Source organism: Arvicola amphibius, chromosome 9 (assembly GCF_903992535.2).
Source record: "Arvicola amphibius chromosome 9, mArvAmp1.2, whole genome shotgun sequence".
Classification (NCBI taxonomy): domain Eukaryota; kingdom Metazoa; phylum Chordata; class Mammalia; order Rodentia; family Cricetidae; genus Arvicola; species Arvicola amphibius.
In genome coordinates, this window is record NC_052055.2 from 11298117 (window position 1) to 11310892 (window position 12776).

Below are 12776 nucleotides of genomic sequence, written 5' to 3' on the forward strand. Positions count from 1 at the left end.
GTGGGAAAAACTAAGCTGAATGCTGGGAGAAAGAAGGCAGAGTCGAGAGACACCATGGAGCTGGCAGAGGAGAAAGATGCAAGTTGTTAACCAGAACCTTGCCAGTAGGCCACAGCCTAATGGTAAAAGATAAAATAATGGAAATGGGTTAATTTAAGAGATAAGAGTGAGCTGGAAATCTGCATAAGCTACTAGGCCAAGCAGTGTTGTAATTAATACAGTTTCCATGGGTTTATTTCAGAGCTGAGCAGCCGGGAACAAATAAGCAGCCTCTAATAACAAATTTTGGCAATATAGTCCAATTTCTGTGCATTTCTATATGCAAAGCATAATAAAATCTACTTTATACAGTTTTGTGAGATTTTATTGTTTAGTTTTGCTCTTTATAACTTTGTTTGTTTTGCATTTGCCCTTTATATTCATATGTATTGGGACATACATATTAGTGTGAGAATTCCTGGAGAAGTGTCTCATGAAGAGCAATGACATCAAAAAACTGCTACTGAGAAGGAGCTGGCTCTTTTGCATATATACCAAGGCACAAATTTAATAGAGTGCTGGGCATACAGGGAACAGAACAGGCTAATTATAACCATTTATCTAATTTAATATACAAAGACCTTCTTGCTGTGGTGGCCTGGAACAGCACTCTCTCTAGAGAAGACTACTCGGGCATCAGCAATAAAGTTACAGTGCTGTAACTTCAGTAATTGTTACCTTCACAGTGTCTCAGTGTGCTTCCGAAGATCCTTTAGAAACCTTCCCCTTCCCTGACTGTAGCTGAGTCTAAGAACACCATTGCACCCGAAATAATAACCATCAAACTACTGCATACAAGCCTCTTTAGTTTTTTTTTTAAGATATTTTATTTGTTTATTATGTATACAATATTCTCTCCGCATGTATGCCTGAAGGCCAGAAGAGGGCACCAGACCTCATTACAGATGGTTGTGAGCCACCATGTGGTTGCTGGGAATTGAACTCAGGACCTTTGGAAGAGCAGGCAAGGCTCTTAACCGCTGAGCCATCTCTCCAGCCCCGCCTCTTTAGTTTTGAAAGTAGATAATCAAGTTGAGTGACTGCGTGCCTTAGAATAAAATGCAGTGTGAAACTGTAAATAGCGGATGAAGATAATGGACATTAATATTTACTATTATTATTTGTTTTGTTTCAGTTTTCTTTCTTTCCCATTTATTTATTTTTTTTAAGGAAAGTGAGAGAACATGAGGTTGGGTAACTAGGCAGGTTTGGACAATCTGGGAGGAGTTGCTGGAGAAGTTGGTTGGAAAGAACATGTTCAAAATATAGGGTGTGCTTCCTTGTAGCCTAGTTTTCATGATACGAGAAAGCACAATCCAAACTTCCAAATAAGGGAAGCAGAAAACAATCCCACCTGGCTATGATGCCTGTGAACCACAACAATGAACAGTACGATAACCCGAAGGGTGAGTCAGTGGCAAGCATACCTTGGTGGTAAGAAACATTTGTCTAGTTGGACTTCATACTCACTCAAGAACGGCGGAATAATGCCTGCTATTAGAAATCTAGCCAGCTACCCAGGGCTAGTGAAGCTAAAGATCTTGTAGAAACGACAGCCATCACTTTACTAAACAGATTTAATCACTAACTGCATTCTGAATATTCGGCCTTATACCTACAGATAAGTCTCGTCCTCACTTCTCATTAGGGAAACTTCTTTTTACAACATATGGAGGCCATCACAGAATCTCAGAACCAATAAAGAATGCAGAGCTGTGGAGCCTAGTCCTAATGGATTATCTTCAAGCCACGCCCCACACCTGAGGCTCAGAGAACAGCGTGGAAGTGGAGGTGGAAGATTGCAGCTCTTAATATTCTTTCTTTATTCTGTATGTTTTGTGTTTTGATTATAAAATGGCGAGGGGATGTTTGAGGAGCAAAAGGAGGGAGATCATGAACAAGGAAGTCAGGACCGTGAGGAGTGCATTTACCCATTGAGACGGTGGGACAGATCTAACGGGAGACCACCAAGTCCAGTTGGAATGGGACTGATGGAACAGGGGACCAAACCGGACTCTCTGAATGTGGCTGACGGTGGAGGAGGACTGAGAAACCAAGGACAACGGCAATGAACATGAACTCTACAGCATGGACGGGCTCACTGTGAGCCTTGTCAGTTTGGTTGCTCACCTTCCTGGACATAGGGGGAGTTGGGAGAACCTTGGACTTAACATAGTGAAGGGAACCCTGATGGCTCTTTGTCTTGGAGAGGGGTAGAGAGGGGGTATGGGTGGAAGGGAGGGGAGGGAAGGGGGAGGAGGAGGGAAGGAGATGGAAAAAAAAGAAAAAAAAAGAAAAAAAAAACAAGTTAAGAGTTCAGGACATGTGAAATAGACAGCTGCCTGCCATCAGCACATTTGGGCTTATAACTATTGTTGAAATAATAACTTCATTGATCACATTTCTCAGTTTTCCAAGGATTGATGCTAACTGGCAGAACTCAAAGACATTGTTTGCTAGCACGAAAGTCTAGGAAAGGTGGCTGCTAGGTTCCCTTTAAATTTCAAGAAAGTTTTTGGAAGAGAAAGGTATAATTGACTTGACAGATTTTTGCTTGAATATCTTCTTTTAACTTTCTTTTTCTACTCCCTAAAAGCAGCTCTTCTTGGATAGAATGTTCTTCTAAACTATTCTAAATTCTACTTATTGGTAGATCTCAAACATGTCAGAAATTAAGTTTATACAATGTACAGATTGCTGGGAATTTAAAGTTTACATACAAAGCTTTTGTAATATCAAATAATGGAAACAGTAATCACTCCTTTTTTACTCTAGCCAAAAAAAACTATATTATGTTTTATGCTAATTACAAACAATAGATATTTCTTTGAAATTTCTCTTGGAGAACTTTGTTTTATATAATACACCTTTAATCAGTACTTCCTTCATTGCCTGCTTAATTTCAGTATTTGAAGAATGAAGGAAATGCCAAATGTGCATGGTCAGTGGTTTTGAGGACATGCAACCGCATGGAACGTCTTTCCTCTTCTATGTAATTTACTTATTTTCTACTCACATTTGCATTAAGTAAATTATGCACTAAGAATAAAGTTAAAGTTGATAGGTCATCTGATTATTTTTCATGGTTAACATCGCCAATAACATGTTTGTAACTAAATTACAGAATCTAAATAGAATAATATGTAGTACATTCATAAAGCTAGTATACAAGCAAAGGCATTAAAAATTAGCCCTTGCCTGTCTCTAATGAGAACCTGACATTTGGAATGGTTATGTTTTCTGGGCATTATTGAATCATTTCAAGCAACAAAACTGGAAGGCTAAGTGAATCCAAATATATTTGAAGTTTTCCCTTGGGATAATAAACATTTCTGCAGTAGAATTTTTAGCAAATAAAATGAGAAGAGGAAATGGCAAAAGATCATTTAACCGAGTCATATCGTTTAATGACTGTAAATACTGGACATCTACCAAGTCAGTTTTTGACAAAACTACAATCCACCAAAATGCTATGAATCATTATAAAAAAACACTTGTATCATTTTACTGAATAAAAATAACTACAAATGAAAGACCTAAACATTTTTTTAATAAAGCTTACTTTTAAGGGTGGAAGTCTGACGAGTTCATCAAACATGATGATACTAACTAGAACTGAGTTGATGTCTGATAATACTTTGCAAAATGAAGAAAGAATTCAGCTTTTCAAGCCCTAAGTGACTAATGTTTCCTTGAGAAGAAATTATTGAGCTTACCTTCTGGTCTAATCTTTAAACTTTAGAAAGAAATGGTACTTCTCCTGAACCATATCTGTATACACTATATGAAACTCAGCTATGCCTTCATAGATTTCTCCTGAGAGACATGCCAACCATTAAACTGTTTTGTCCAAAACACCTGCCAGTTTGCCTCTTCATTTCTCAACCTTCATTTAGAGCAGTGGATCTCAGCATGTGGCTCACAACCCCCCACATGGTCAAATATCAGTTCTGCATATCAGATATTTACATTACAATTTATAACAACAATAAAATTACAATTATGAAGTAGTAACAAAATATTTTTATGCTTGGGGCTCACTATAACAATAAGAACTCTATTAAATGGTCACAGTGTGAGGAGTTTGAGAACTACTAAATTAGAGAAAGAGGTTCTTGCTGAGGAAGAACAAGAGTAATTGGCAGTCATTACTTTGAAGAGAAGGTAATACAATGAAAAAGATAGATTCTGGAAGCAGGAGGAATGGGATAGTGATTGAACTTGCTAATGGCAATTTCAAGGAAGTCAGAAGCAGGCATCAGATCCCCTGGAACAGTAGTTATAGATTGTGGTTAACCAGAATGTTGGTGTTGGGAATTCAACCTGGATCCTCCCTAAGAGCAACAAGTGTTCTTAACTGTGAGCCATTTCTCCAGCCCCACTTCTAAACACCTTTTTTCTTTTATATTTGATATGTTTCCTGTTTGAAACTTATTCAGGTATCAAACTGTTTTATTAAGTCAGTATTCAGACTACCTCTTAATTTCCCATGTAGATGTAAAAAGGTGTAATTCAACTGAAATGCACAATAATATATTGAAGAGAAATGGTCACTGTAGTTCTATGCAAAATTTGTTTGCAAAGAATTTTAAAAAGAAACCAATTGAAAAGTATTATAGAAGTTGTACATTTTTAAAGCATTAATATATTCGCTATCTCTGACTCAGAAATTTAGGATAAGTAAACAGCGGGGAAAGGTTTGAAATGTATCTTGTGTTTCAATAGTTCAATTGATGCTCAGGGCCGGGCGGTGGTGGCGCACGCCTTTAATCCCAGCACTCGGGAGGCAGAGGCAGGTGGATCTCTGTGAGTTCAAGGCCAGCCTGGTCTACAAGAGCTAGTTCCAGGACAGGCTCTAAAAAAGCTGCAGAGAAACCCTGTCTCGAAAAACCAAAAAAAAAAAAAAAAAAAAAAAAAAAAAAAAAAAAATTGATGCTCAGGGAAATTAGATCATTCCTTAAAAGAGTGTGGGGAGGGGTGGGCATAGGGAAGATGAAAGAAAAAAAAGTCTAAGTGAATACAGCTGGCATAGGTGAAAAATTATAAGTGGATACTATTCCTTGGTTTCCTGGCCACCCAGACTCAAATAATCACACAGACTGTATTAATTACAATACTGTTTAGCCAACAGCTCAGGCATGTGTCTAGCTAGCTCTTTTTTTGTTTTGTTTTGTTTTGTTTTTGTTTTTCGAGACAGGGTTTCTCTGCAGCTTTAGAGCCTGTCCTGGAGCTAGCTCTTGTAGACCAGGCTGGTCTCGAATTCACAGAGATCCGCCGGCCTCTGCCTCCCAGTGCTGGGATTAAAGGCCTGCGCCACCACCGCCCAGCTTTTTTTATTTGTTTGTTTGTTTGTTTATTATGTATACAATATTCTGTCTGTGTGTATGCCTGCAGGCCAGAAGAGGGCACCAGACCTCATTACAGATGGTTGTGAGCCACCATGTGGTTGCTGGGAATTGAACTCAGGACCTTTGGAAGAGCAGGCAATGCTCTTAACCTCTGAGCCATCTCTCCAGCCCCTAGCTACCTCTTATATCTTAAGTTAACCCATTTCTATTATTTTGTATTTACTATGAGGCTGGTGGTTTGTGATATCTTCTTGGGCAGCTACATGGCATCTGCCTCCTTCGGCAGCTATATGGCATCTCCTTGACCCAACCTACTCTCTCTATATATCTCTGGATTTCCCACCTGGCTTTACTCTGCTAAGCCATTGGCTGAAACAGCTCTATTCACTATCCAGTAAAAACAATACATATACAGAAGGACATCCCACATCAAAAATTAAATTATATACATCTAGATAGATGAAAAAGATATAGATGGAGAATAGTAATGAAGTTATTTTCATACAGAAGAAAACTATGTTAAACTTCATGTAGAAATACAGGATTATTGACATTGTTAGCCCCAGAAGTAATAATTAGGAATAAATATAATTGTTGACAATTTATTTTTTTAAAAAAATACTTACTGGTGTAGACAAGTTGGAAGCCTTCATCTGTTCCTTCAGAGTCAGAGTTAAACTCTAGCCAGAGCTGATTCGATGTGCTACTGAGTGTCAGTCCTCGCATAGATGCACCCGTAAAGGCACCCAGGAGATGTGTTGTTTTGTCCTTTCCATCATAAATCTGCAAGATAAATTAAAATATTAATGTGGTCCAAGTGCCCAATTCTCAATTATGTATGCATATCTATGAAGAGCAGGGATTATCTGCACTGTCCCTAAAAGGATACAAGTGAAAAACAATCAAATAAATGAGTTTCAAAAATCAGAAATTTAGAATTCACATGGATAATTCTTAACTTAAAAAATTAGCAAACTCTAAGAAACTTTCAGAAACACTTAAACTACTCTGTAAATTTGTTTCTAAGATAGCAATACATTAAATGACATATAATTTAAGGTTTAAAACACCTAATTTAAAAGTAGTTTACAAAGTGGGTTCATAGTCATTTTGCTTATTTTTTTGTTTTTTTGTTTTGCTACTTTCTCAGTTAACCAAAAACATTTTCTTAGAACAGAACTAGTAAAAGTATAATTACTTCAGCACAGTCTTTGTAATTTTATTCTTTTTGTTGATTTGTTTCATTTTTGATATTTTAAAAATATTAAGCCAATGCTGGGCTGTGGTGGCACACACTTCTGATCCCAGAACTCTGGAGGCAGAGGCAAGCAACTTTCGAGTTGTAGGCTAGTCTGGTCTACATAGCTAGTTCTAGTACACCCAGGATTATATAGAGAAACCCTGTGTGGAAAAAATTTACATCAAGCAAAGGGCATGTAGTTCACAAGTAGAATGTTTGCGTACAGTGACTCCTGGTATTAGTCCCAAAAATGAAAAATGTAAAAGTAGCATGAAAGAATAAAATAAAGATAAAAATTTGAAAGTGTACTAAGTGATTATGAATATTAAGTAAACAAAAGATATTTGTGACAAAATTGGTAAAATTCACATTCTTCCTTCATGCTCTTGAAGGTTTACCACATTACATTCCTATTTGCTTTTCTCGGGGCTAAGATTATGAAAATATGATCACAATGTGATATTTTATTAGATGTGTCTACCTCTTTGGTCATTGTCTTGTGCTATTCTGGATTTAAGAAATAACATTATGTGGTAGTTCGGATGAGAATGGCCAATGCTGGTAGAACTATTGGGGAAGAATTGGGAGGTGTGTCCTTTTTGGAGTATGTATGTCATTGGGGGTAGGCTTTGAGTTTTAACGTGACTCACAAGGTTCAGGGTTTCCCTGCCTCATCTCTCTTACTCAATTCTGTCTCAAGGTCTCATGGTGTGAACTATCAGACACTGCTCCAATGCCATACCTGCCTACTGTCATGCTCCCTACCTTAACTGTAAAGGACTTATCCTTAGAAACTATGTACCAAATAGACTCTTCTATAGTTTGCTTTGGTCATAGTTTATAATCATAGCAATAGAATATTTACTATTACACCTTTGTAATATATCATATAAATTCAAAAATAATTATACAATTTTAATTTGATACTTATCATTTACTAGGTTTTAAAATTAAGGTAATACTAAAAAGCAAAGTTTTCTTTGTTTATCTGATTCAGTAAAAACAGTTTGAGTTTTAGGTCAAACACAAACATTAGGGTAGGTGACTGTGATAAATGAAAGGATTTCGGTTGGGTAAACAGAAGGAATGTTTTTTGCATAAACTAAGGCAGTTTTTATTTACTAAGAACATCCCTTAATGAGCCTCAAATTCAACAACTCTGGGCAAGGGCATCTAGTTCTCAGTCAATATGAACCACCTGAATCAGCTTAAAGACCCATCCTGCTGTTAATTGAAGTTTGCTAGTTTTCCTTCCATGTTGTTCCTCTCTGCCCCTCAGGAGAGAGCCTCGGCAACCTGAATTTCAGAAGGAAATCTCCATCAGCCCAGGGAGTGGTCTGGTTTGGTAGTCTCACTGTGGCCTTGTTTACAGCACCTTGGTAATCTGCATACTCAAGACTTGCTTCATACCTTAGAAGGGCTCTGAAGATTTGGGTTCTTTAAATTTAAATTTTCTGTTTTTTTTTTTCCCTTGACCTGAAATGTTTCATTTTTCACACTCTTCAATTTTTATTATAGGACTTGTGGCTGCATCTTTTCTTTGTATTGTGGTCCATTTTCCAGTGCAATTCTGCTATTAACAACTAGGTTGTCTGCAGTGACTAGGGTCTTTTCATATTCTTTACTGACATTATGAAATGTAAAATCATCGGTGAAGCTATTAAAAGCCTTTTTGTGACAAGGAGGTTACACCATTTACACTCAAATGATTCCTCGCTAATTGGAAAATTATCTTAAAATTTAACCAGTCTCAAAATAAATAAATAAATAAATAAATAAATAAATAAATAAATAAATAAATAAATAAAATTTAACCAGTCTCTTTAAGACATTTCTTCAACTTTAAACAGGTTGACTGTGTTAACTAAAGCCTGGTCTTTATCTCAGCTACTGAATTTACTGAAGATCAAATTTATTTATTTCTAGCTTCCTGAGGTTTTAATTTTTTAATTATTTAAGTTTTGTTGCGGATCTTTCTTGTTTTTCTTTTGTTTGTTTTGTTGAGACGGTGGCTATTTGGAAAATCACTGTGGAGATTAGGTCTGCCTTTGCCTATTGAGCGCTGGAATAAATGTATGCATCATCCACCCATTTTTAGGTTTTAAATATTTTTGCTGCTAACCAAACCTTGAAGACTGTAAAGAAAACAAAGGCAAGTTTTAATTTATATCCTTTACAAATGGAGCTTTTCAAAATTAACTGGATCCATAAGAAATTCTGTTCTAACCACATTAACCTAATGTTTTCCTACACAGAAATTCAGAATTCTGCTGTAGGAAGGATCTTTCTGCTCTCGGCATCTGTGATGGATGCACTCTGTAACCTTCCATGCCCCCTGTCTGCTCTTAAGGCTTATTTACATTTTAAATTCCACAGAAGGGGACCCGAGGAATAAGAAAGAGAAAATGAGGAAGAAGACATTGAAAGCTCAACTCAGCAGGGCTGAATACCTGTGAATAAGGACAGTGGTTTCTATTTCTTACCAAGGGTTTCTGTCAATAACAAAGAGCATATATTTTCCTACAGTTCATTAGTATTATATAGAAGGCTGTGTGGACAGAGATTATGAAATTATCAGGAGACCATTTGGACTCCCCCCAGGGGAATCCAATTCATAGAAATATTTTTCTCTTATACTTATCAGCAGCAGTTTATCTAGCTTAACCAAAACTAAATCAAATATTGAGATTTATTCAGAAATTAATTTTGTTTGTTTTTTTTTGATTCTGTACAACTCAACTTTTCATTTCTTAAGGACATTAATCACCAGGAGTAACTTGTTCCTAAAGACATAGTGCTTGCTCTAAAGCATAACTCTCTTCTGAGTTTTCAGTGTTCAACATTTGTCTTCTTCTGGATGTATTACTTTATGATGCTATGAACTACGTAGCTCTAAGTCCTTTGTTTACTACCACGTATTCACAATCAAACCATCTTGCTCAGTAGTTCTAAGGATCTTATTTGTGAAAATATTGTCAAGGTAGTCACAGATATTTTCCATTAATATCCCTGCTTCTAAGCAATGTATAATTTAATTTATTACCTAAGATATTGTTTTAAATATAAAGATTTTTTTCTAATATTAAATTAAATCTTGGTCATGTGTTTGAACTCTCAATTTGTCAGAAGTTCCAAATAAATTGTAAATAAAAACTGAACAATTACACTTGGGCAGTGGGGATAAAAAGATCAGAAGTTTAAGGCCAGGCTGGGCAATAGGACCCCCTATCAAAAGGTAAAGCCAATGAATCAAAGAAAGTTAAACAACTAATAGTCTTAAATGAAAAAATAAAAATAATTCTTGAGATTTGCTTTTAATTTATTCACAAATTGCCCTAATACTGTTTTCTAAGGTTGCACTAGTACTGAAAAAAATCACTTAATAGTAGAATAATAAACAGCACCAGCCTTTACTCTATGTATTTTCATTATTTTTGTACATAACAATGTAATTGATAACCAATTAACCTACCACAACTTCAACTCTGTGTTAGATATGTACATAGCTTTATAAAAATCATAAGACATCATTTTAGAATGAAGAACTCTATTAAAATTTAGCCCATTGTTGGCTGTGACAAAACAGCAATATGTTTTATTAGTATTAACTATATAATATACTAGTTTTTCTAAATTTTAAGCAAGAAACATAGCTTCCTTTAAGCAGAAAAACGTTATGACACTTTTTTTCAAAACATATTTTACAATGTAATATTTGTAAAAGAACAAATATTTTTGGGGAAAATGATCTTAGTTTCAACTGAGAGCAATGAACAGTCACAAAACCCCTCAAGCTACGGTTTATTTAGCAACATAGAATCAGACGGTAGAAAGAAAATGGCCCAAAAACTTTATAACATGAAATTTGAACATCCAGGTATGAAATTTTAGTACTATTCTTATACCTACCAAATTAAAGCAAAAAGAAAATGTTGGATTAGAAAGGATTTTGTTAAGAGCTTTACAATAATCAGGAGATGCTCCTGAACTTGAAGATAAAAACATTCAAATATATTATCATATCTCAGTGAAAGCATAAAGACAATAAAGAGACAAAGCTGAGCTTCTGAGATGGCTCAGAGGTCAACAGCATTGACTGCTCCTTCAGAGGTCCCGAGTTCAACTCCCAGCAACCACATGGTGACTCACAATCATCTATAGGATCTGATGCCCTCTTATGGTGTGGAGGCAGAACACTGTATACATAAAATATTTTTTTTAAAAAAAGGGCAAAGCACTGCAAGCAAAGACTAATTGCTGTTAAATTAAGCATGAAGGTAAACATACAACCAAGAAGTCAAAGCAAAGCTTTTCACACAAAAGTAAATTATTCAGTGATTAAATTACAACTGGTCAGAAAGAACCGGATTGGACATTTCTTTCAGACGGTTACCCTTTGTATAGCTTTTTAAACAAAAACCAAAGTCTTTGAGCATTTTATGTAATAAAGTCTATCCTTAAAAACAACATAGTATTTTCACATTGTTTTGACAAATAATATCAGATGCACTGTGGCTATTATGTCTACGAAATTCTCTATGTAGATATATGCCTAAAATTTTTAGTTCATTTGCTCTATTACACAAGAAAAAATTAGACCTTGATCTTGCTCTGTTACAGCACTCAATCTAATCAGTGCCTGAAATCAGTCAGTGTAGGCAGAACCCCCTTCTACAGCAGGTCAAGCCTAATTATGACAGCCTGCTCAACATCCTTCAAACACCTTGCTCGGAGTGACCAGATACATTCAGAATTAGAAGACCTCCACTTCCATTTTTAAGGATTTAACAGCTAATTTTTTTTTTTTAAAAAAAACTTATACATCTTCATATATGCTCAAGCACCATTTCATTCCTGGTGTTTAGTGAGGTCAGAAAGGTGTCTGATCCTCTAGAACTGGAGTTCCAGATAACAAGTTGATGCTATAAAGCAAACCTGAATCTTCTATAAGAGCAAAAGTGCACTTAGCCACAGACTTATCTCTTCAGCACCTATTTTTAATGATTTCACAAATTCTATAGGGATCAAAAAAATCAAAAGCAAATGTAAATGAGTAAAAGAAATAAGTCAGACACACACCCTGGAATCACCTTTGTCTTCTTTTACTGAAACTAGGATTTTCACTGTTGATCATTTTCTTTAACTGAGGGGTTTGGAAATGTAAACACATTCTTCAAGCATAGTGAATTAGTTGTCAAGTCTGAATGTAAAAGGAAGAATAATTCTTCTAATGACTACCATGAAAATTTTCTATCCTAAATCTAATGTTTGTCCCAAAGATAATATAAAACAGGATAGGGATTCAATTTTGTTTGAATTCAGTTATTCACCTCAATTATATGATGTATTGTGTTTCAGAAAAAACTAGGGCAAATGAAGGGTTTAATTTTCAAGAGTTTTAATGAAAAAAAGGGGGGTTAAACTTCCAATGAAGCATGGATGTTCTATAACCAATTACTGTTTACTCCATTTCCCTGAAAAATCAAGGCGTGAGAGTGAACAGGCCTTCAGGGGGTCTAGTACGGTGGCTCTGCCATGGCCTTTGGAGTGTTTCTGAATGAACAGGTAACAAAAGATTTTTAGTGAAAAGCATGCAGTTTTGGGAAATATATGTGATGAAACTATGAGAACACTTGGTTGTGTTCCACAACCAGATTTGAAACTTGGTGTGTATGTCCAAGTTTCACCCAATTATAAAGCTTTATTTTCTTTAAAGTGATTCCTGTCATTTTAAAAAGTCTGACAAGCTTTTCAGGAGAGGTGTAGATAAATATTTAAGGCCTGTTGGGCCCTCAGTGTCCTTAGTACCTCTTGCTTGGTCTTCTTTTTGCAGCAAAAAAAAGCAGGTAATATGAAAATGAGTGAACATGGCTTTCTTCCAACAATATTTTATTTACAAAACCAGATGTGATCTAGGAGTGATGGGACATGCTTTTCGTCCAAGTGATTCAGGCGGTGGAAACAGGAGGGATCACTTGAACTCAAACATTCAAAGCAAGTCTAGGCAAACATAAGGAACCCCAGACCCCTCATCTCTTTCAAAACAACAAACAACCATATAAGACTACCAGTTTCTAGTCCAATTTGGTGCTGGGCTCTCATTTCTTTTATCTGATTTCAGAGGAGTATAGCATACACTTTGCAGAAGT

The 12776-nt window shown here is 35.9% G+C and overlaps 1 protein-coding gene across 3 annotated transcripts in view; it reads right to left on the minus strand.

Moving 5' to 3' along the window:
• Nucleotides 1-12776, minus strand: part of Csmd3 (CUB and Sushi multiple domains 3) — a 976820-nt gene that overhangs the window by 292420 nt on the left and 671624 nt on the right. For all 3 annotated transcript variants that reach the window (XM_038342099.2, XM_038342098.2, XM_042055667.1), the window contains one exon: nt 6014-6170. In XM_038342099.2, the coding sequence (XP_038198027.1) occupies nt 6014-6170 (157 nt within the window). The remainder of the gene's footprint in view (nt 1-6013; nt 6171-12776) is intronic.